Source organism: Rousettus aegyptiacus, unplaced genomic scaffold (genome assembly GCF_014176215.1).
Source record: "Rousettus aegyptiacus isolate mRouAeg1 unplaced genomic scaffold, mRouAeg1.p scaffold_m13_p_7, whole genome shotgun sequence".
In the NCBI taxonomy this organism is placed as follows: Eukaryota; Metazoa; Chordata; class Mammalia; order Chiroptera; family Pteropodidae; genus Rousettus; species Rousettus aegyptiacus.
The window spans coordinates 66,007,585-66,031,400 of NW_023416310.1; the positions used below are offsets into that span (position 1 = coordinate 66,007,585).

Below are 23,816 nucleotides of genomic sequence, written 5' to 3' on the forward strand. Positions count from 1 at the left end.
TATGCCTTCCAGTGTTTCCTGCCTGTTCTCCTCTGTCCTCTTTTTCTAGGCCTCCTATTAACATGTATGTTGAACACATTCATACATGCCTTGGGACAGAGCTCTGGAGCACTGTTCCTGTATTTTCATTCCTTTTTATTTCTGTTCTTCAGATGGGACATCTCAGTCGACTTCAGATTTGTGATTCCTATTTTTGCCAGCTCAAACCCGATTTTGAACACCTCTACTGGGTTTTTTATTTGCATTGTTTTACTTTTCAATGCTAAAATTTCTACTTAGTTCCATTTAAAACACAATTTGAGAATGACACATCATTCTAAACCTCAATTAGCTCTTTAAACATATTTTACATAGCTGAATTAAAGTCCAATGCCCAGGCTTCCTCGAGAAATTTCTGTTGACTGCCTTTTCCCTCTAGGGGCCATACTTTTTTTTTCTTTGCATGTCCCATCATTTGTGTTGAAAATTGGAAATTTTGTGTAATTGGGCAACTTTGGGAACCAGATGCTCTCCCATCTCTGGCATTTATTGTTGCAGCTCTTTATTTAGTGACTTTCCTGAAATAATCCTGTAAAGCCTGTATTTTTTGTTGTTGTTGTGTGTGTGTTCATGGAAGCCTCTGCTTAGTTATTATAGTGGTCAGCTCGTGATTTTACAGATTTCCCTAAATGCCTGGAACCAGCAAGTCTCCCCATCTTTGCTGATGTGTGTGTATTTGTGTGTGTGTGCGCATACGCATGTTTGGAGGGCACACCTTCATGCGCAGGAAGGCAGCTGACAGCTCTGCCTTAGTCTGTACTTCCTGCTTGTCAGGAGTGAAAGCTGAGGGAATTCAGGTTGCCCCTGGTAGGCACACAGCGCTATGCATATGTGTGGCCCACTATGTTCTTAGGAATGTGTTGAAGCTTTTCAGAACCTCCTATGGACATCTCGGTTAACGAGGGACAATCTGTTGGCTTATGTGTTGGGTGACATGCTGGGTCAGCCTCTGATGGCTACATCTGGCCTATTTTTGTATATCACCTATGAGCTAAGAATATTTTGCATATCTTGTAAAAGTTGGGGAAGAGACGAAGAAAATGCAACAGAGACCTTGTATGGCTTGCAAAGCCTAGAATATTTACTACTCGGCCCTTCTCAGAAAGTCTGCCTATAGCTGGGTAACAAAATCATGGATTTGGACCACCAGTGATATCCTAGGACAGTCAAGAGAGACAATAAGATGAGAGAACCAAATGGGACAAAAGCACTTGAAATATTACTACTTTAATGCTCTAAGTATTTAAACATTCATATAATCACTTTGTTTCCAAAGTCATTCCCCCTCAGGTACAGAGCCTGTGTCCAGGATCCGGGCAAGTGTATCACTGGACTTCCTTCACAGCACAACATGCTGTGGGGACTGCCCTGCTGCCCTGTCTTCCTGTTGGAGTCCCCACCACCCACAACAGGGATGGATCTACCCACCTGGCACAACCTCAACTGTCAAAGAAACACACTTTATCGCTTCTCTGCACTGCAGGTTCTGTGGGTCCTCGGCCCTCCTGGCACCACCACAGAATCCTAGTCTGTGACAGTTGCCCAAGGCATGAAGGAATATGGTGTCAGCTGCTCAGGATGCCAGCACATGCCCCACCATATCGATCAGACACTGAGGCACTTGGATGTCCTGCGTAGGATGGAGTTCGTCATCTCCGCAGGAGTTACGTGTGAGGAAGGGCTCTCCTCTCAATGAGTTAATAACCTTAACACATGTTTAGCGATCTATAAATTCCTGTCTGTTTACATTTGTTGCCAAGGCTTCATGAACTGTGTAAGCAGATGAAAGCATGTTTGACATGAAGCAAAGAGAAAACCTGCTTAGACAGCACTTGCTTGTAGCACAAGTACACATGCCAACATCTGGTCATTCTCAGAGAAATGCCTGTCCTTCCAAAAGGAGTTTTTTCAAAAGCCCTAGGCCTTATTCGATTCTTCCAAGGTAATAATAATGTGTTTGTCCTTCCTTCTCAAGCAACGGTTCAAGGCACCTCAAAGCACGCTGATGCCTGAGGTTCTGATTTGATAGGGCAGGGCAGGGGAGGGGCGGTGTGGACACCAACACTGAGAAGCTTCCCAAGTGATGTCAGCATATGGTCAGCACCGAGACCCTTGGTAACAAGGGTTCTTGAGTCTTCTCCATCTCGCTGTCCTCACTGAAGCCTGTGAGGTAGTCCCGGGTCCGGAACGGTCCTTTCCATGGGACAAGAAACTAAGGCACAGAGAGGTACAGCTTGTCTGACACTGAGAGCCAAGACTTGAGCAAACACCTCCAGAGAATGATGCCCCCCGCCCCAGCAATGGGCGACACGACTCAGACACGCGTGACAACTGACTGGGCAGCGAAGCAGGGCGGTCTGTGCAAGGACTGCCCAGAAGGAACAGTTCTGAGCCACCCACTCCCCGATCAGAAACCACGTGGGGAACAGTGCGCCACTTTCTTTTTAGGGCCTCACTTCCCTCAGTTACATGCTCAGGTGCCTGAGGGGATCTCTCTGGGTTCAAGCTTCCTGACATCTGAATGTTCAGCTCTGCCACGTATCAGCTGGAAAATTCACAAACGTTCCCGTAATTCAGGTGTTCTGCATTCACATGAAATAGTGCTGCAAAAACCTCCACATCTCCCTCCTGCCTTCTCACACAGGTCACAGGTGTAGGACCCAGGATCCCACTCTACATAGGGGTGCACCTTGCCCTGCTCTATTAAGTCCCCAGACACCAGCCCATCAGCTGCACTGGGCCTCAGGAGTGACCTTCGCCACCGACTGTTCCATCTGCTCTGCATACGGACTTCAGGTCTATACCCTGGGTCACCACCTGGGCTTTAGTTTACAATCCTAGATCCCCATGTGAGGCAACCCAGCTGGCCCTTTCTCCATGTCACCCTGATGTCACACCCTCACATCCTACAGCCATTGCTGCAATGATCCCATTTTTATCATTCCCTTTTTTACTGTAAACTCCCACATCTCATCATGTTTGAGTAGCTGCTGCTGGTTTCTTCCTTCTTAAAAACATCTCCCCACAAGCAGAATTGCCCTTTTCTGCGAGTAGAATGGATAATGGAGCACACACACAAAAAGGAGCTCGCACTGTTTTCCAGGGGAGACACCTGTCCGTGGGTCTGCCATGATGCCCAGCACTGTCATATAGGCGGTTCTCAGCTCAGTAAGTACAAGGGCCACCTTGTTCTTCCCACTGCTAGTGATGTTGCCTGGAAAGCCTGCAGCACACCCGTTGACCCAGTAAGTGGAAACCACACCCAACAGGACCATCTGCTGCCCTACGAGATGCTGTGTGGAGCTCTGAAACCATGTCTTTCCCATCTGGGGACAGCCTCTCCCAGAGACAGAGACTGCTCACTGGAGCAGAACCCACCCGTCCAGCTCCTGCAGAAGGTGCAACGACGATGAGATGGTGGGAGCTCCCTGTGCCCAGGCAGCGCCACCTGGGGAGTGGGGAATTCTACCTTCTAAAACCCAGAGGGCCTTTCACACAAGTGAAAATTTAAATAGTGAACAACAGTGAACTCTGCAGAAGGCCATATAGCTTCTGGTTAAAATAGAGGTAACTGAGAATCATCATATTTCAAGGATACCCAGCTATTAAGTAAAGCAAGACATCGTGCTTCCTCTCTCATGCTTATCTGATGCATACGGCTTGCAGCAAACGTGCTGTTGGGTCTCTCAAACATGCAGAGAGCAGACGGGAGCAACGTGTGCTGTGTGGGCACCCAGCCCACACCAACCCTGACAGATGACTGACTCGACGACATTAGGAACGGTGCCAGCACGAAACCTAGGGCTGTCGGTGTGCATCTGTCCATATCGGCACGGACAGTGTGTTGGGGCGGGGAGATATGCGAGTACACGTTAGCAACCTCCCAACACTCTAGCATCCAACCCCGTACAGATGGAAGGCAGCTGGGCACAGCACTAAGGCACGAAGGCTGCAGCAGGTGGAGATGTCAACCAAAGGTCCGCTGGGGCCCAGAAGGAGAGGCCGCTCACCAGGCCACCTAAGGGGAGGAATCCGAGTCTTCAAAGGGTGAGAACATAACACTGCCAAACGCCCACGTTCTCCCCTTAGGGGAGCACTATGCTCTCCCCTTGGGGACATTTGCTGCCATTTTCACATCTCAACAGCCACACATGCTCCACTGGGAGCCCCAAGCAGCTACTGGGAACATCCCTTCGATCTCATGCTCTCCTCCATCACACTTTGCCAGCTGCCTGCTTCCCTTTTTGGCTTGACCTTGAACAGTTGTACATTCTCCTTCCCCTGGAGCAGGACCCTGTGCTTGTCACTCCGTCACAGCCTGATGAATGCAGTGGGCAGGCTCTGCTGCTGCTCCGTGGCATCAGGGGGTGGGAAGACGCTGGAAATGGCTAAGTCCACGATGCCCTGGCACAGCTCAGGGTACAACTTCCTGAAACGTGTTTAAAAACACACAGTTGAGGACACTCATCCAAGTGCAAGGGAAAAATTGAAGTTTCTCCCACCGGGACCTGCCCTAGAAAGGCCACCTCAGGGTCACATCTATTCAGCTGCTTTCACTGTTTGCCCAGGTGCTGCAGGAGGCACTGCAGGAAGATGAAGCAGACCCTTAGCATGTGTTTCTGGAAGCCCTGGTGGTGAACAGACCACTCCTGCTCAGCCATGAACTGCAGGGAGGAGTGTAGGAGCCATCCTGCTGCCTTGGGTGGGGACGTGAAGAGGGGCAGGCCTCCCCATGGAAAGCGTGGGCTCCGTGGAGTTGAGGGGACAATAGGAAAGACTCCCCGGAGGGGAAGCTAGGCTGAGAACTGGGGAATAAGTAAAGTGAGACAGTGGAGCACAGGGTAGAAGGAAGATAAAGGGGAGGGGAGACAGACACCGGACAATGGGGGCAGGCTGGGCTGGGGATGTGGATGAGTACAGCGCAAGGCTGCAGACAAGGCAGGGGCCTGGTGCCATGTCCAGAGATTGGGACTTCATCAGGGGCCAAGGAAACCATGCCTATGCTATGTGACTCAGAAGTCCAGAGTCCAGTAGGCCTTTGTCTCCCTGCTGGATGCCAGCCCTCCCCCCACCGGCTCTGTAGCCCCTGCCCCTTCTGTCTAAGGAACAAGTCTCATTGTCAACAGTTCGATGTGGCCCAACCACTCAACCTCCATTCTAAGGAACAGTGATGGCAGGCCTGTGAGGCAGTGATAGTGGTTGGGACTCAGCACATCACCAACAGTCACAACTGTCCAACATGCCATGTTCAGTTGTTTCATGATACTCGTCAGTAAAAACTTGGGAAGGCTTTTAACAAAGGGTGTGCCTTAACACAGGCGAGTCAGCTCGTATCTTAGGCAATTCTGGTACAGGAGGCCACCATGTACTTTGCTCATTTTCCTACAACAAAATGAGTGAGCTGAATTTTAACATGCAGAACAATGACAATGGCTCCATGAATATACTGTTTTCAACTGCCGCCATGTCACCAAATCTACCACCCCTCCCCCTGCCCCTCTTTGAATACGCAAATAGAAGAAGTTCATGTCCTTCAACACAAGAACAAGACCCACCTGCCTCTCCATGTGGCCCAGGTCCCTCATGGCTTTCCAGGCCACTTCACAGTAAATGCCCTGCCCCCCCTCCCCCCACAGAAGCCCTCCCTCCTCAAAATCATGCCCTTAAAAGAGAGCCTAGGTTCATTTTCTGCCACAGACTACAGCACAGTATGGCTCACACAGCAATTCATTGGGCAGTGTCTGTACCCTCCACTGGGCCTCCTTGAGGACACCCCTTCACGTGACCCCCAACCCTGTGAGAGAGCACCTTGGGTTCCCCAGGATGCTCCATGGGGAGCGCAATGAGTAGAGGTCTCAGAAGGACCAACGGCCTTTCAGGATCAAGTCCAAATGACTTTCCCACACATGTAGGGCCTTTCCTAGTGCTGTCCCAGCCCACCCGTCCCCTTCCTTGTCCCTTACTCCATGACCCTGACACCATGCTCTAGCCAGGCTTCCCTAGAAGGGACAGAAGCTCCTCAGGGAGGGGACATAGGATTGGCTCATCTGTGCTATCTCACAGAGCCTGGCCCTGAGCAAGGTCCTGCTGGACACTGTGCCCTCTCCTTGAAGGCCCTCCCCTCCCCTGGGCTCATGTCACACTCCCAGCTCCAGCTCCCCTGCTTCTCAGACCACTGCCTGCCCAGGGAGCCCTGACCTCCCTAGTTATCACTGTTCCCTGCTCCGGGACCTTGCTCTCTCCTGTCACACAGGAGGGTCTCCTCTGGCAATCACCTGCTCAATTGGAACTCACAGCAACTGCCACCCACCTGAGCACAGCTGGCTGCTCATCATACATGGGGGTTGGGGACAGGGCAAGCCTCAGCACTGCCCAGCCAGTAGACTCCTCCCCAGAGACTCCTGTCCTGTCACACCCTCCCGCATCCCGGCCCTGTGGCATCAGGCTTACTGAGCGCAGGCAGGGGCACCGTTGACCTCGATGAGCCAGACCTTCAGCTGCTCATCCACCATGAAGTCGAAGCCAAAGAGCTGGAAGCTGTGGTATGGGAGGTGCCTTGTGCTGATGGCAGGCTCCACGCTTGTGAGGCAGCTCCTGTGGCAGAGGGCACACCGGTCAGGGGCCGAGCCGTGGGGACTGGGTACCATGTGTGCCATCCGCCGGCTCTGACTTAACTCTCTTTTTTCAAGTTACTGCCAAGTTACTGAGAAATAACTCAGAACGATGCTACTCACAGAGCAGCTTTTAGGGACTCTGCAGCCTCACATACCTGCACAAGCAGGGGCGTCTCCCAGCTTAGCGCTGTCCCCATGGCCCCTGTGAAGATGGCTTTTCCCTCGGGGCTGCTGCTGCTGCCCCATCTGTTTGTAATAAATAAAATGCTGCTGTGTATTTTTTCCGTAAGAAAGGAATGACCACCATTCGGTGAAGAGCAGAATTTGCTCAAAGAACTTGGGCTCCTTTGTTTCTTTTGCTAGCTGCTGTCCGAATGCCAAATAGTTACTAATTAGGAGATTGAAGACTGATGGGTATTGAAACTAAATGTTGAAACAATTATATTAACGTCAACTGGGGTTTGAAAAAATTGGGAAAAAAAAACACAAAATTGAAAATGCTGAAAAAAAAGTTGAAAGTGAATCTCAGAAATATGGTAAGTCCCTGAAGCCCTGAAGTCGGAGGACAGAGGTCAGAGGTCAGGCTGCCAAGCCAGAATCTCAGTCAGTGTTTTAACCTTTCTGAGCCATTTAAGAACCAATTGAAATAAGAATTTCTTCTCCCATTCATCTTTACCCTGAACTGGCAAGTCACATATCATGTTTTTTTCCATATCCTATCTCTATATGAGAAAGAAAGAGACGCAGCATGTAAGGTTAAAATGTACGGCTGGGGGGGGGGCGGGGGTTTGGAAACAAACAAACAAACAAATAAATAAATAAAATGTACAGGGAAACTTAAGTGACTGTTAACTGCATATAATAATAAAAATAATGTCTCGTGAGTTTAAAATACATGGAGCATTAGTGCCCATCCAAGTGTCCATGATCCCTGCCTTCAGGCCCCCTCCTCAGGTCCTTCCTACTACCCCTCCAGCTATACCCAGTATTCTGAATTTCATGTTTATCATTCTTTTGCTTCTTTATTTTTAACCACATAGTGTCTTCTTCTTAGTAACATATCACTATTTTGCTTGTTTCTCAATTAATAAGAACAGGCTCAGTCTGTATCTTGTATATAGCTTGTGTTTGTTTGTTTGTTTGTTTGTTTGTTTGTTTTGCATACAATATATTTGTGTGACTCCATTACAAACATCCTTCAGGAAGAAGGTGAAATAAAGACATTCTCAGATGATGGAAAATCAAGAGGAGAAATGCTCTAAGAGAAATGGTGGAGTCTGACGGGCCATGATAGCAGAGGGGAACCTGACCCCTCAGGACTGAAGGATGAGCAGAAGAAATGGCAAATATCTGGGTAAACAAAAGGATTTTTTTCCCTTTTATATTTAAATGGGCTTCTCGTAGACTGCATACAGTTTGTCCTTGTATTTTTTTTTTAATTCAACCTGACATTCTATATATATATATATAAAATGTATGTAACTGTTAATGGTAAAAATGATAACATTATGTGGTGGAACTGTTGATGTATGTGGATATAATACACATGATGACTGTAACAGACAGGGAGAGTCAAGTGAACTATCAGGTTATAACTTTTCTGCATTTTATTTGAAGTGGTAAATAACTAACTCTAAGGAGGCTGTGAAATATTAGGTACATATATTGTAATCTCTAGAGTCACCACTAAAACATATATATATCTCTCTATATATACTTACCCATAGATAGATAGATAGATGGATAGAGCCAAAAACTCAACAGGAAAATTAAAATAAAACTCTAAAAAAATTTCAAATAATTCAAAAGAAGTCAGGAAATGGAGAAATGAAAAGCAAACAAAACCAAAAAGAGAGAGAACAGACCAAAAAATAAAATGGTAGATATAAATCAAATCAAACCAAGAAGTACATTCAACTTAAATGGTATAAACACTAATTAAAAGACAGAGGTTATGGGAGCGACTCCATAGTGTAATGGTTAGCACGTCTGCTTTACACACAGAAGGTCCTGGGTTTGTGCCCCAGGTGGAGTCATGAACCATACCCTGGGTGCACCAGGCCCCGGGTGCCCCAGGCCTCGAGGTGCATGCCGTGAGTGTGTGAGAGGAGACACCCCACCTTCAGAGATCCAGTTCTTAAAAAGAAATGGCAACATCCATAGGTCAGGGATGGAAGTGGGGGGTGGAATTAAAGAAGGGAAAAAGAAAAAAAGACAGAAGTTATGATATTGTATTCAAAACAAAGCAAAACAGAACTCAATCCTATGTTGTCTACCAGAGCCCACTTTAAATGTAGAATATAGAACAGAATGCAGGGGATGGAAAGCGACAACTCATCAAAAGAAACCTGGAGGGGCTATATTAATATCAGGCAAAATCGACTTCAAAATAAGAAATATTATCAGAGATAAAGAGAAATTATACAATGATTAAGTGGTCAATGGCTGTGAAAGAGATAACGATTCTAAATACACAAAGCAAAACTGATAAAACTGAGAGGAGACACAGATAAAGCCACAATTATCCTTGGAGGCTTGGGTGTTTTCCCTCTTAAACATGAACAAGCAGAAGAGAAAACTAGCAAGGATATAAGAGTCTTGAACAACACCAGCCTTCGCCTAATCCACATTTCTAGAGCTCTGCCCAACTAGACCAGAGCAAATATTATTCATACTGCACTTGGAACTTCCAGGAACACAGAACACACTCTGGGCCACAGAACAAACTTTAACAAATTTTAAAGACATGAAACCATAAAAATCATGTTATCTGACCATCACAGAATTAAAGTAGGAATCGGTAACAGAAAGATATCTGGAAAATCCCCAACTGTACTTAGAAATACAGCAAAAGCTTCTAATAAGACACGAGTCAAATATGAAGCTGCAAGAGAGACTAGAAAATACTTTAATAAAATGAAAATGAAAACAAAACATACAAGATCTGGGGTGCAGCTAATGAGTACTTAGAGGGACAGTGATAGTAGTGAATGCTTGTATTTTTAAAAAATGAAATCTCTCAAATAAATGATATAGCTTTTCACAAGGAAGTCTGAAGAACAAATTAGACTCTCCCAAAAGCAGAAGATAAATGAAGAACACAAATCAAGAAACAGCAAAACAACAGACAAAATCAATAAAGCCAGAAGCTGACTTTTTTAAAGTAGATTAATAAAATTGATAAATCTCCAGCAATGTGTCCAAGAAAAATAGAGAACATATAAATTACCAATATAAGGAAGGAAAACAGCGACATCATTACAGATCTTATAGCTATGAAAAGGATAATAAAGGAATAGAACATATAGTTTCTGTCCTTACACTAGGCAACTTCAATGGAATAATTACTGGAAAAGCAGAAACTTCCAGAGCATCTTCAAGACACACACGAGCAAAGCAGACAGAAGTGAATTACCTTATGATCTGTTTGATTTGCAGCAAGACGCTACTCTCCAGGCTGGTGTTCAGAGCACTGGTCAGGTACTGGCTGAACTCGGCAAAGAACATCTCGTTCCCTTCCTCATACTTCCCATAGTTCTTTGAGTATTCCTTCTGAATGCAGTGATTGGTCAAATGGCAGGTTTTGTCTTGGAAATTGTCAACATGATAGGGTTCTGATGCAGTGCGCAGCACACCCTCGCGGTAGAGGTAGATGTTGTACAGGTGGTCTACCAAGACCCAGCTTCTGCAGGTTAAGGAAAACCCTGTTTTACTCACATCTGCCACAATTTATCACATCTGACCTATCAGCCCCATCTGGGACCTTTTCAGTGGGAAGTAGAGGAAGGAGGCAGGTTCTAAAAGATTTGAGGCCAGACACGATTAGCTAAGTTGGGAACTACACCTGTAATGACCCGAGTCTCCAGTGACAGGGAGGCTTTGATCCATTAGAAAATGCAGCATCGAAGAGACCCAATGGGCCCTCCACTGGCCACACTTGGTCTCTTAGGAGTTTTAAGAGGACTGTCCACCCTGAACATCGGACACCCGCAAGTCCTTGTGAAGGCAGCGGAGGCATTGTCCTCTGAGGAGCAGAACAAGGCAAAGGGCGGGCTGGGCTGAGCAAGCACCACATGACCTCTTCCTCTTGCCAGGCCCTTTGCTCAGAGAGTTAAAAAATCCTAGAACCTGAGGTGCGTTCACAGAATCTTTAAAAAGTGGGACACAAATAAGGCTGTCAGGACATATTCCTTGCCATTGTCTGAATTGTGTGTCCCATGGGCATCTCTGGGCTTCTCCCAACAGCAAGCCCCATATATTTACACTTTTCTCTCTGGATCCACAAGTCATTTTCATTAAAGAGAACATTAATCTTAGCATGTTTTCTGGAAAGAAAACATGTTGAAAAAAAATTAGAGAACCAGGTACAGAAGCAAGCTCAGTTCCACTGGAGACATGTCACATGCTCTCAGACAATTCCTCATGTTCCAGTCACCACGTCCCTCATCACACACGATGGCGCCTTCCCCCCCGCCCCATTCGTGGTCCAAAGGGACACTGACGCATTACCGGATGTCGAACTTGCGGTGCCCAGGCTCCAGCAGCAGAGGGTGCTCGAGGTACTTCTGGATCACGTGCACCTGGCCCTGCTGGTCTATGAAGTCCAGGAGCTCAGCGGCCTCGGAGGAAATGAGGATGCCTTCACCTGTGGGAATCAAAACGGAAGTTAGTCTGCTCAGCCCAGGGGAAACGCTCGCCATCCGCTATGCCAGGCACGAGGAGGCGCCGAGGGCAAGCAAATGCCGACAGGAGGCCCCCACGGCCTTACACTTAACACTGCGTCTTAGGGAAGGGCCAGGAAAGTTAGGGCACAGGCGCAGGTGAACGAGGGCAGTCCATACAGGGTGGTAACAGAAAAAAATGGGCTACCTCCAGACCCTTAGTATTTAAAAACAAGGATACAATGTTTTTTTAAAACAGCTTTCCCAGGGTCTAGTTTACATACCATAAATTTCGTCCATTCAAAGCATGCAAGTCAATGCTTTTTAATATATTTAAACAACCATCGCCACAACCTCATTCTAGAACATGTTCGTCACCTCCCCCAAACCCCATCTCAGTTGGCGATCACTCCCCATTCCTTCCTCACCCTGACCCCTGAAAACCACTAATTTACTACAGATTTGCCTGTTTCCAATATCCCGTACAAATGGAACAGTCCACTCTGTGACTTAAGTGTCTGGCTTCCTTCATTGAGCACCGAGTTCCCAAGGTCTGAGCACTGCGTAGCGTGTATCATCGCCTTGTTCCTTTTGAGGCTGAATAACATTCCATTGTATGATATACCACATTTCACTCATCCATTCACCAACTGGTTGTTTCCGTTGTAGTTTGGCACTTATGAATATGCTGCTGTGAAGATTTGCAAGGAAGTTCTTGTGTGGACGTATATTTTCATATTTTTTCCTGAAATATACCTAGGAGTAGCATTGCCGAGTAACATGGTAACCCTACATTTAACTTTGAGGAACCACCAAACTGTTTTCCAAAGCAGATGTGCCATTTTACATTCCCATGGGCAACAGAGGAGTTCCAATTCACATCTCTGCCAGCACTTGCTGTCACCTGCTTCTTGATTATAACCATCTTAGTGGGTGCAATGCGATGCCTCCTTGTGGCTAGGATTTGCATTTCCTTAATGACTATGTTGAATGTGTTTTCGTGTGCTTATCAACTATATGTATAACTTCCTTGAAGAGATATCTATTCAGATTCTTCACTCAATTCTTATTTGTCCTTTTATAATTGAGTTACAAGAATTCTTTATGCATTCCAGATGCAGATGCCATAGAAGAGATATGACTTGCTAGTGTCTTCTGTTCTAAGCAGTTCCATTATTGTGTGGACCCCCACTCCAGCCCCATGTTGCTCTTAAACTCCTCTATCCCCACACCACCCTCCCGACAATCACCACTTTGTCCTCCACCTCTATAATTTTGTCACTTTAGAAAGGTTATACGAATAGAATTATATAGCGTGCGACCTTTGGGGATTGGTTTTCTCAGCACAGTTCCCTACAGATTCATCCAAGTTGCTGCATTTATTGACAGTTCATTCCCTTTATTGCCAGCTAGTATTCCGTGGTGCCAGTTCACCAGTTTGCAGAATCATTCACCTTTTGAAGGAATCTGGCTTGTTTCCATTCTGGGACCATGATAAATAAAGCTATTGTGAATACACATGTACAGGCTTCATGAGGACATAAAATTCAGAGATAAATCCCCAAGAGTGTGTGACTGCTGTTGTGTAGAGGTTTCAGGTTTAGTTTTATAAGAAACTGTAAACATTTTTCAGAGTGGTTGCACCATTTTATAGGCTCCTCCTCCAGCGCTGTGGGAGTGATCCAGTGTCTCCCGACCCTTATGGTGTTTGCTGTTATTACCATGACTCATTGTAGCCGGTTTAACAGGAGTATAGTGATAGCTCATTGTGGTTTTGGTTTGCATTTCCCTAACGGTTAATGATACTGAAAATCTTTTCATTTTCTATCTGTATGGCCTATTCAATGAAATTGTGTGGCCTCTACAGAATGACCCAGGACACAAGGACAGGGAGCAGCGCTCCAGGTGACGGGTGAAGGTTGAACAGGCTCAAAACTGGAGATAGTTTCAAGGTTGGGCCAACTATACCTAGCACATAAGTACTAAATATTTATTTAAGCTGTTCATTCAGTTTATTGGTTTTACTCTGTGGCTCCCAACAAGACAAATGTATTCCATTTATGTCCTTAACTGCTAAAGGAAAATTTCTTCTTTGCTTGGCATTTTATTTTCTTGTTACCTCTCTTTGCTGCTGAGCACCATTCTGTGTCTTGTCATGGTAGGGGTCCAGGGACCACCCAGAGGGGATCACTACCATGACTTGACGGGCCCTCTGTCAAGGGCCCTGCCTCACTGCTGAGTCTTACTCTAGTCAGGGCTCCACAACACAAGGTATCTTTTTTGCAGCCATCCTGACTCCAGCCCAAATCCACAGGAGGAATCTGTAACACTGCAGATATCTACTTCCTCTTCCAATCCCCCCATTTACCATTAGAACCAAGCTGGGGGACAGCAGTTGAGAAGGGGTCACAGTGGAGAGAGAGAAGATGGTGAGGTACCTGGCTCGTAGCAAGAGTCCACCTCCCCCAGTGTCAGGAGGTTCCAGGTCATGCCCTATCTCATGGCTGGTGATAAAGAAGGTGCAGTCCACTGGACCAGGGAGATGTGTGAGTGCCAATAGTCTGATGGTCTTCCCAGGCAACAGAAACAGATGTAAATTCAAAGTGGAATGATTTTAAGAAGAGCAAATGGCAGTTGCAGAGAGGGACTGCATTTATCAGCTCACTTCATTGACCGCATTGGGAGCTGCCCATATTTTAAGGCCGAGTTGATATTATAAATCTCATGTCTTCTGTGCATTCATTCCACAGACATTTATTGGGAGCCCATGGGAGGGTGCAGGGATGAATGAAATGGAGGCTTACAGTAGGGTGGGGAGATGGGCAGACAAACAAATATGTATCTAGGGTGAGGAAGTGGTTAGTGCAAGGGGGGAAATAAAGTGGCGTATGGACAGACAGGGATAGCAGAGAGGCCATGTCGTGTCCAAAAGCCTTCTCCAACAGGGAGACAGGTAGCCGAGAGACTCAGAAGGTGACCCAAGTAAGTGCATCCCAGGAACAGAGACAAATGGGAGAATTTGCAGGACATGAGGCAGGTGGCTATGGGGAGGTGAGTGAGGACATGAACAAGAGGTGAGATCAGGGACAGGGGCACGTGGAATGGCATGGGCTGCAGCAGGCAGGGGTCTGGAGCCCAGGCTAAGCTAGCGGGGAGCGGGACGTCAGAGTCATGCTTTTACAAAATGGCTTTGTTTCAGAGGAGGGCTGGCTAGAGTGGGCCCAGCAGTGTCAGAATAGTGAGAGCACCAACTCTGACTCTCGTGGATGCAGTGGGAAGGGCAGGACGAGGCCTCACTCAGAAGGCATTGGCAGGTAGAGCTAGCAAGGCGCAGTGGTATGTCTGGTATAGACATGAAGGAAAGAGCATTCGGGCTGGTGCTGGGTTTGGGCCCTGAGACTGGGGACAGGGTGAAAAGTAGGGAGACCTAAAGACAGGGTGGGGACTGTGGAGGGAAAGGGAGCTTCCTCGACCAGAGGCTGCACATTCCAAGTGCCTGCTGCTAGCTCCAGGGCTCACAGGGAACGATCCCGGCTGGGGACACAGACAGCATGGGAGCCTAGACGAATATTTAGACTAGGTCACCAGACATACCATCCGCCTCGGATGACTCAGATTGGAAGAGTCACTCATTATAACTCCAGCATATGACTGCACAAAGCACGTGACAACCTACAGAGGTGGGCCAGGGGGACAGCAATGCCAACCTACCTTTGGCACCTGCAGATGACTTTGCGATCCAAATGTTGCCCTCTCCATCCTCTTTCTTTTTGTTGTAAGATGCCAGGAAGACTTCCCTTTCATCCGTCCTTGGGTTATTGATCGGGGGGTGGACTCCATTTCGTGTGGGGGCAGTGGGGGTCTTGACATTGGTGGGGTAGATCACATAGGACTCGGGGAACCACGTGCAAGACTCGGCCAGTTCTGGGCTTGTCTTGATTAGCCTGGTGGAGGACAGAGGGTCAGCATCCCTCCTTAGTACTGTCACTCTGTTCAGAAAAGCACTGCTTCCCCAGAGCATGTGTGACTAGGGCTGGCTTCCTTATCCCTCTCTAGCTGCCTACACCTGCACCATTAAAGGCACGGGCTAGCTGGCTCTAAAGGGACCCATTGTCCAGGTCCTCAGCTCTTTCCTTGCATCTCCAAGGAAACGTAACTTGAAAGAATCCTAAGCCAACACCTTTTAACAAGTCTGTTGTGGCTGAAGACAATGGGGATTGAAGGAAGGGGTTTGGATCTCTAGCAAAAACACAATCTTGGCCCAATTCTCTGGAGAGAAAAGGCTGTGACTTAGGAATCTGAGTGGTATGAAGACTTCTTTTAGTTATTCACTTCTTCCTTTTATCTGAGCCTGGCTTCAGTGACAGAATAAAGAAGACACAGGACTCGAGTGGCCAAAACCAATCATACCTCCTACCCCCAAAATAACAGAACACCATGGAAGTACGTCAGGCCCTGGGCAAGGCACTTGAACAGCAGGAATCATGAAGGGCTTCCTACCATGTCTGCTCTCCCTTCAGACCCCCAAAGGCAGGCACCAGCATCACATTTCACAGATCAGGCCCTGGGTCACGGAAGAGTGCACTGGCACTGCCCAAGGTCACACTGGCAGTGAGACACAGGCAGGATGTCAGTCTCCAGCTCCCAAGTCCCCTCAACCCCCGGAGTCAGAACCTGGGAGGAAGCGAAGACGTGTGTTCTTCCCTAAGCTGAGCTCCCACTTCTCCAGGACTCTTAGCACTAAGCCTGGGTAAAGGTCCAACCACTAAACCCAGTCTGTGAGCAAACATCAGCAACAATAAAAAGAAATTTTAAATTGAGTTTTAAAATAAAGCTATTTTAAAGTTCAAGACAACAGAATTTGAGTGGCTTGAACTCGGACAAAAAACTTACATTTCTGACTTGCTGAATATTCAACTTGATGTGCACCGTCCAACAGGGTGGCCCCTAGCCACATGTGGCTTCTGAATGCTTGAAATATGGCTGATGGGACTCCACAATGGAATTTAAAACCTAGTTTCGCTTTAACTTTTAAAACTGAAGCAGTGTTAAATAGTCTCCCGTTAAATACAGCTTTGTTGTCTCAGTGGGAGGACATTTTGCTCTGTCCCCTGCATGACCTAAGACGTTTTGCTGCATTGCAGCGTACATGTCAGGGGCACGTGTTGTGTCCAGTATTGCATATAAACACATCACTATTCTACTGGAGGACAATAGACTGATTCAGTCCATGTGATATTTTCCCATGCCCCAATGAAACATTATAATGTGTTTATTAGGCACAGAGCATGAGCTACAGTGATAGCCTAGAAAATCACAATCAGTGACTAAAGTGAAATGGAATTATTTTGCTAGTTAAAAAAATAAGTATGGACCCATTTTAAAATGTAAAACAAAGATATACTACTAATGCAGAATTGAATAGGGATGCAGAAGACAGAACTACATCAGAATAGTAAAAGGCAAAAAAGCACCAGAAGGTATGTCACAAATTCACAACAAATGACAATTGCAGTTTGCTGTGGCAGAGTAAAGCGAAGTTTGCTGTGTAAAGGAGACATTTTCAGTGAATACATAATGAATTTGATAAGCATTTTCCTCTCTACAGTCAAAAAGTATCAATAATATTAGTGGCTGAAATCTAAATTAAATATCCAGCAAAAAATGTTTAAACATATTTTTAATGGGATCTGAGCTCGTAAATTCGGTCGTCTATAAAATGGCTTGGATTCTTACACAAGAAAGAAAAGCATTTTATATGAAAATGCGGTAAAAGAAATTATTTTGGGGAAGAGACTAAAAAAAGTATTTTACAAAAAATGAACAATCTTTAGTTAAGCTGGTTTCACTAAGTAATTGCTCGTAGAGTATGAAATTTCTAACAATACTAAAGATTGATTCAAAATTTGAAAAATTTAAGTACTTTTCTTTGGCTTTATGTGATTCGTGTGACATAAGAGATGCTGCCCAGTTAATACTTTGGGTATTTTTTGCCTCAAAGGATTTCTAAATATATGAAAAAATATTGTCGAACTGCAGCCTGAAACACACCAAACTCTCAGTCCAGATACTTTTTAATCTTTTACATCTGTCACAGAAGATTTTCACCTACAAACGAAAAATCAGTGTCTGTGGTCATGACAGATGGTACTCCAGCGAGGCTGGGTTAAAAATTGGACTTACTGGGATTTTAAAATACTAATGTTTCCTTTATTGCTTCATTCTACTGTCTGATACATGTTGGAGACATTTGCACTGTTTTCTGAAGCCCACTCTATGGAGTGTCATGGATACAGTTGTTAAAATGGCTCAGTACACACTTGCAAATGCTACAATGATTTGCCAGAACAGAGCTGCTGCAAGAAACAGAAGACAAGGAATTTAATGACACTGCATTCTTGGCTAAGGGTAGTCGGATGGAAGAGTTTTACAAAGACTTCATGTATAGTTAACTCCAATTTAGGTTTTCTTGAAATAAAAAGAATGCTTGCCAAATCATTATTTTCATTCAATAATTCATTATTTCACTCAATAATCAAAGGTTAAAAATGGCAGTGTAAGTTACATTTTCTCACCTACATCCACACTGCTATGAACAGGCTAATTTTAAAGCCTAAAGGAGAAAGAAGACTTTATTTATGACCTAGCTAGGCAGGTATGAAAATTTATGTTCCAACCTTATAAGTCACTGATTTTATATGATTTTATATATTTTTATAACATGACTTAATATGTAGAATATTCTAATTATAATAGGCAGCAAATTGGCTGCAAAATGAAGAAAAAATTAATGAACATTTGGTTGACATTGATTAATTTAGTTTCTTTTCAAATTATTCAATATTGTTTGAATTTGATATTAATACTGCTGAGTTGATACAATTGGTGAATTAACTTGGACATAGGTTTTGAAAATAATATGCTTTTGCTTCAAAATCAAGTTAGTTTTTCTATTAAAATGAATCTGTTTTGTCAATGTACATGTGAATATTAAAGGAAAAATTTTTTTTGGTATTCGATTCAGTTACTGAAAAACTTTTATATATGTGGGAATAACTTGGGTATACAAATCTACTTTTCAACCATAAACATTTATGAATCTAAATACAGAACAAGGTTTGCAATGAAAATTTGGTGTCTGATTTAAGATATGCTATAAATATAAAATACCAGATTTTGAAGACTCACAATGGAAAAAATATATGAAATATATCATTAGTTGTTTTTTACATTAATTACATGTCAAAATGATATTTTGGATTATTTGGTTACATAAAATAGATTAAAATAAATTGCACCTGTGTGTACTAATTTCAATGTGGCCACTGGGAATTTGCAACGCACATGTGGCTCGCATTCTATTTCTGGTGGACAGCGCTGGCCTGCAGGAGGACCTCACTTGGATGCCCTCACTTCCTGTACAAAACCAAAACCAGTTTCCACAGGAAGTGCTCTGCATCTGTCTCACAAGCCCACAAGTCCACTGGGAAAGGAATTGCAAGTGGAGGCTTATTCACATCTATAAGGGAGATGCTCACAGGGGGAAGAAAGAGCCTCCAGCTCAGGTGGAAGAAGAGCCCTCAGGGCTCCCAGTCTGGGGCCTAAAGGCCTCAGCGAATTTCTGATACTCTCTGAAGTGACAACAGGAAGGTGCCTGCGTACAGGGTCTCATGTCCCTCAGGGAGACACCCAGTCACACGGCCCTTGGGTCCCCTATATATGGAGAACATCCTGGCCCAGTACTAACCGCTCTAGTTCCAGGCAATCCAGCTGCTTTCTGTGAGCTGCCTTTTAAGGTGACGTTTTGAATTCTCCAGAGTCCTTTTGAGCCATACAAAATTATAGGACAGAGACAGATGACCAAGGGAACCATCACCTCATGAAATTACCACAGTCCCTCACAGGATACCTGAGATAATAAGTCAAGCCATCACAGGCTATGTCACATGTCAACAAGGGGCAAAGAGCAGGCGTGATCACCACCCACTATATAGACACTGGGGTCGGAGTGGCATTGTCCAGGGTCCCAGAGATGAGACATTCCCCCATACCTGGTGATGACTGCAGCCTTGTATTCACTCCACCTCATTACATTTGCTAAATATGAAAATATGCAGAATTTTAATTTTTTATAGCATCCTCTGTCCCTACATATAAAAGCAAAATTCTACCTTTATCTTTAGAGGAAAACTCATAGTAGAAAAAGACTGAATAAACACTAGAAATCTCTAAATGAATAATCTGGGTGAATGATCAGGTCCCACTTCTACCCCTAGTTCTGGAAAGAACCTTGTGTATCTAAACATGTAACGAATGTGTGATAAGAAGACCTCAGACAGCTCACTCCCTCTATGAATAGCTAGCTGCTCATGAAAACCAGTCTGGGAGAGAAGGGACCCCGAGTGACTGTGGCCAGTGAGCTGAACAAACAGGCGGCATATTCCTAAGGACACCACACCTGGCAAAAGTCTAGAGTCCAGAAAGAAACGCGAGTGGGGGAAGAGCAGGCGCACTAGGCCAGGTCTTCCCACCCGAATGGTTTGTTTGGCTGCAAACCCATGTCCACTAGCCACAAAAAGGTCACCAGAGACCTGCCATAGCCTGGTTCAGGGGCCACGCCCGCTGTTCCCATGGAAATGGTAACAGTGACAGCTGTCATTCACTTGGTGTGGGCAGTGAGGCAGGCACTTGCAGAGCCTTGACCTAACTCAGAGTCCTCGTGACAACCCAGACACCGTCACTCTTATTGTCTCTGTTTTACAGAGAGGGTAACTGAGGCACAGAGTCAAACACTGCCTGTGAGCCCCTGTGCCCCCATGTCACCCACATCCTAACACAGCACTCACAAGCAGGGTTTAGGGGCACAGGGCCTAGAAGGATGAGGGGTCCGCGCCTAAGTGCAGAAGGAAGAGCTGGGCTTGCAACCCAGTCGCTGAGCCCAAGTCCTTGAGGCGCTTCCTCCCACTCTGTGTGCGGCTCTGGGAAAGGGGCATTGCGCCCATACTGTGATGTCCGCCAGATGTCCTGAGGGGACCCCTATAGGCTGTGTGACAGTGGTTGCCAAGGGCTTACGTAGGCCCCTGCTCCAGGGACCAGCCCTGCCCCAAGTGTCCCCTGTCTTGACCACCCACAACCAGTGGCTGCAGGTCCTGGGGTGCAGAAGCCCTCCCTGGACACGTCACTGACACTGAGCCCCCAGGGTTCTGCTTTGGCACCTTGCCTCAGAGATGCATAGGCCAGGGGAACAGAGAGCAGAGTCAGGACTGCAACCAGAGCAGCTTAGAGGGAGCTCTGGAACCCACACAGGCTTGCTTTTTAAATAGAAGAACGTTTGCCTTTGACAAAGACCCACCCTTCCCTTAAGTGTTTCTAGGTAACAGCTAATACCATTTATGAAAAAAACCAAGGACAGGTTTTAAAGGTCACTTACTTTACTAGGGAAGCTTTGCGGCATAGCTTGTCAGCGCCCCGGTAGTAGTTCACCAACTGCACCAGGCCAGGCTCGTGACCTGTGAAGGAAAGGGAGGCTCAGGAGGGATGGCCAGTGGGTACCTGCTGCAGGAGAGGGAACAGAGGTGTCATGCCTGGTGTCTCTCTGTCAAGACTGGTGGTTAGAGAGGGCACAGTTCCACTGCCTGCACCTGCACTGCTCCTTGCTCAGTACCCTACTGGCACCACCCTCCCCACCTATAGGTACAGACTACACTATTGCCATTGCAGGGCCCCCGAGCCTACTGCCTACCTGCCTTTGCCTTCCTTCCTAGGGTTGGCCTTCCGTTTCCCCTCCAAACCCCACTGCATGCCTTCTTGGCCGCAGGGACATGTGAGTCATCCATGTGCAGTAGGACCTCAGCAGAGGCCCGTTCCTGACACTCCTAGCCTGGCTCCCCACACTCAAGGGAGGCAGGACTGACACCCCTGATTTCCAGCAGATGCCTCTGCAGCATATGCAACAGCAGGGGGATGTGAGGTCTCTGAAACCTGAAGCCTGAGGACTTGCTCTGTGAATTGCCCATGGGGAAACTTGGGTCCACAGATTTTACTGCATGCCCCTCCTCCATAAAATCAGTGCGGGAAGGATGCAAATAAAACCTAAAGCCTAGATTGTTGTTTTAAATCCTAACAAAATGCATGGGACTTTCCAGCAACAAGAACAAAAGGACAACCAAACAGCAGGAGTTGGGAGTTGAAGCTGCCAGAGGTGAGAATCACTGATCTGAGAATAGTATACAATCCAGTAAAAAGTTTCGGGTGCCACCTGGCCGCCTACCTTCTCCCCAGGGCTGCCCCACCCCCTACTGCGAGCCCACACCTGACTGCCCATTGGGGTTTACATAGAGCACTTTATGTAAAAGGAGAACATCCCTACCATGAAGGCAAACAACCATTTTCTTGTGGATGCCATTTCCCTTCTTTCTGCACACCCTGGATGTTCTCGGCTAACTAGGGGCCTGTGTAGAGTGGGGACCACTGGGTGGTACTGTTCCTCCTCCCAGTCCTGGGCACCACAGCAGGCCATGCACCCTGCTCCAGCCCCCGCAGAGCCACTGTCCCATTTTTAATACTAGGATTCCACCTCAGAGTCTCCAGCCAGGCAACGCCCAGAGCAAAGAGAAAGTGAGGCAGGTGGGGAGTGGACAGAGCAGAGGGGACACACACAGTCTCTCCTGTGAGCAAACTTTCTTCTTTGAGGGATGGTATGCCCTTTGATGAGGGCTTTTTGGGGAGACAGTCCTCAAAAGGTGATCATGAGCACAGTCTCCATGTGCCAAGGTTTCTAGGGGTTGGGACCACCCCTCACATAGACTCCCGGTCACACATCATAAACTGGTGTGACAATAAAAAGTTGTCCATGGCATGCTGCCAAAGAAAAAAATTCCAGCAAGGCCAAGCTGCCACACCCTTCACCCTCCAAACCCTCAGGATTGCAGGCGCCCCCTCCCAGAGACTCAGTGGAAGCACACAGCCGCAGGTGGGTTCCAAACGGCCCGCTTCCTGTCTCGCCCCTCACCCCACTTCTACCCTGACCACACCAGTTTTTAGCAACAGGCTCCCTCCTCAGACTCGGAACACTGCTCTGTGTGACAGAGATGGCTTTCCCTCATTATCGATTCTCTCCTTGTATCTTTGGCCCCCACTCCGGGGAAATTGGGGCAGGGAGCATGGCCCCCAGGGCGAGGATGCAACTCCGGTGACAGTGCAGCGAGGAGGGGCCACGAAGCTGCGCTCAGGTCAGTGGGATGACTTCTGGGTTACGTCAGCCCAAGGGAGCGCGAGGGTCCGGCCACCCACAGGAAGCCTAGAGCGCGGTGGTGCCAAGCCGGCTCCACCTTGTGAACAACGCAGGGCGCAGGGCGGAGGGCGAACCCCGCGTCCTCAAATCTGCATTCCACGCCCCGCAGTGACCCGCGTTCTTCAGTGGAGGGATGTCTGAAATCCGACGCCCCCACCCTTCCCAGGCTCCCTTCTGAAACCCTGCCTCTGGGCTCAGCTTTCTCCGACCCCCTGCTAGAGTTCACTGGACTCGTACGGAAGCTGAGTCCTCAGGGTCCACAGTGCACAAGTGCCCTTCCCGTGCCTACACCGGGCCGGGCACGACCCTCCCAGCTGCATGTCACCTGGCTCTGCAGCCGACTTGCCAGACGTGGGCGTAGTCCAAGGGATAAGGGGGTGTCGAGGCCGGGGATTGGGGGCGTCGGCCCGGGGATGCGGGTGCGCGGCCGACGCCCCTGGGCTGCTAAAGGGGCCATTGTCGGTGGCCGCGCCGGGACTTGGGCCCGAATCCGATTCCGGGGACGAGAGACAGTAAGACCAGAGGAGCCCGTGGCTTATCTGCCAGAGGAGCGGCAGGGCAGACGTGTGGCCTTCGCACAAAAGCGTTGGCTCCAGCGGGCCGTGGGGGGCGCGGGCGGCAAAGGGGGCGCTCACCCAGTCTCCCAAAAGGCAGCCGGTTCCGCTCTCCCAGCATCAGGTTGAACCTGGGGTTGTCTCGCCGCAGTCTCTTCCAGTGACCGGAGGCGACCAGCAGCCGGGAGACCTCGGCGTAGACGCTGCTGTTCTCGTCGCGAACCACGAAGGTGAACATGGTTAGGCAGCTGGCCCAGGGAGGGGGGACCAGCGGCTCCGCGTGGAACCTGCGGGCGCGGCGCACAGGCCCGGGTCCCCGCCCCACGCTCCCGCCGCGCCCCGCCCCAGCGCGTCTCCGCCCCTCGCCCCGCCCCATCCCCGGCCCTCGCCCCGCCCCATCCCCCCCGTCCCTCGCCCCGCCCCATCCCCCCGCCCCTCGCGTCACCAGAGTCCCGGCCCTGCGCGGCTCCGCCCCCGCCACGTGATCCGGCGCGTCAGCAGATGCCTTTTTCTTCAGTGGGTTCTGCACCCGGCGCGGGGTTGTAGAGGGCCTAGGGCTTGGGGTGCATTCTCCGGAGCCCGGGGTTACAGCTGGGGGGCGGTGCCAACGGAAGATCCGTTTTTACGTGGCTCGCTCCAGTTCTGCCGCCTCTAT

General features: G+C 47.7%; 1 protein-coding gene across 2 annotated transcripts; it reads right to left on the reverse strand.

Annotated features, from left to right (window-relative positions):
- Positions 1-1,247: 1,247 nt before the first annotated feature.
- On the reverse strand, positions 1,248-23,495 carry TTL (tubulin tyrosine ligase). Of its 2 annotated transcripts, XM_016153209.2 has the most exons (7): positions 23,243-23,494; positions 20,745-20,823; positions 15,026-15,258; positions 11,163-11,298; positions 10,069-10,338; positions 6,490-6,633; positions 1,248-4,468 (listed from the first exon to the last, which is right to left on the reverse strand). In XM_016153209.2, exons 1-7 carry the CDS (start codon positions 23,397-23,399, stop codon positions 4,351-4,353), a joined length of 1,137 nt encoding a protein of 378 aa, XP_016008695.1. In that variant the 5' UTR covers positions 23,400-23,494; the 3' UTR covers positions 1,248-4,350. The 2 variants fall into 2 exon arrangements, with proteins under 2 accessions (XP_016008695.1, XP_036080579.1); XM_036224686.1 differs by lacking the exon at positions 6,490-6,633 and having other exon boundaries at positions 23,243-23,495.
- Positions 23,496-23,816: the final 321 nt, after the last annotated feature.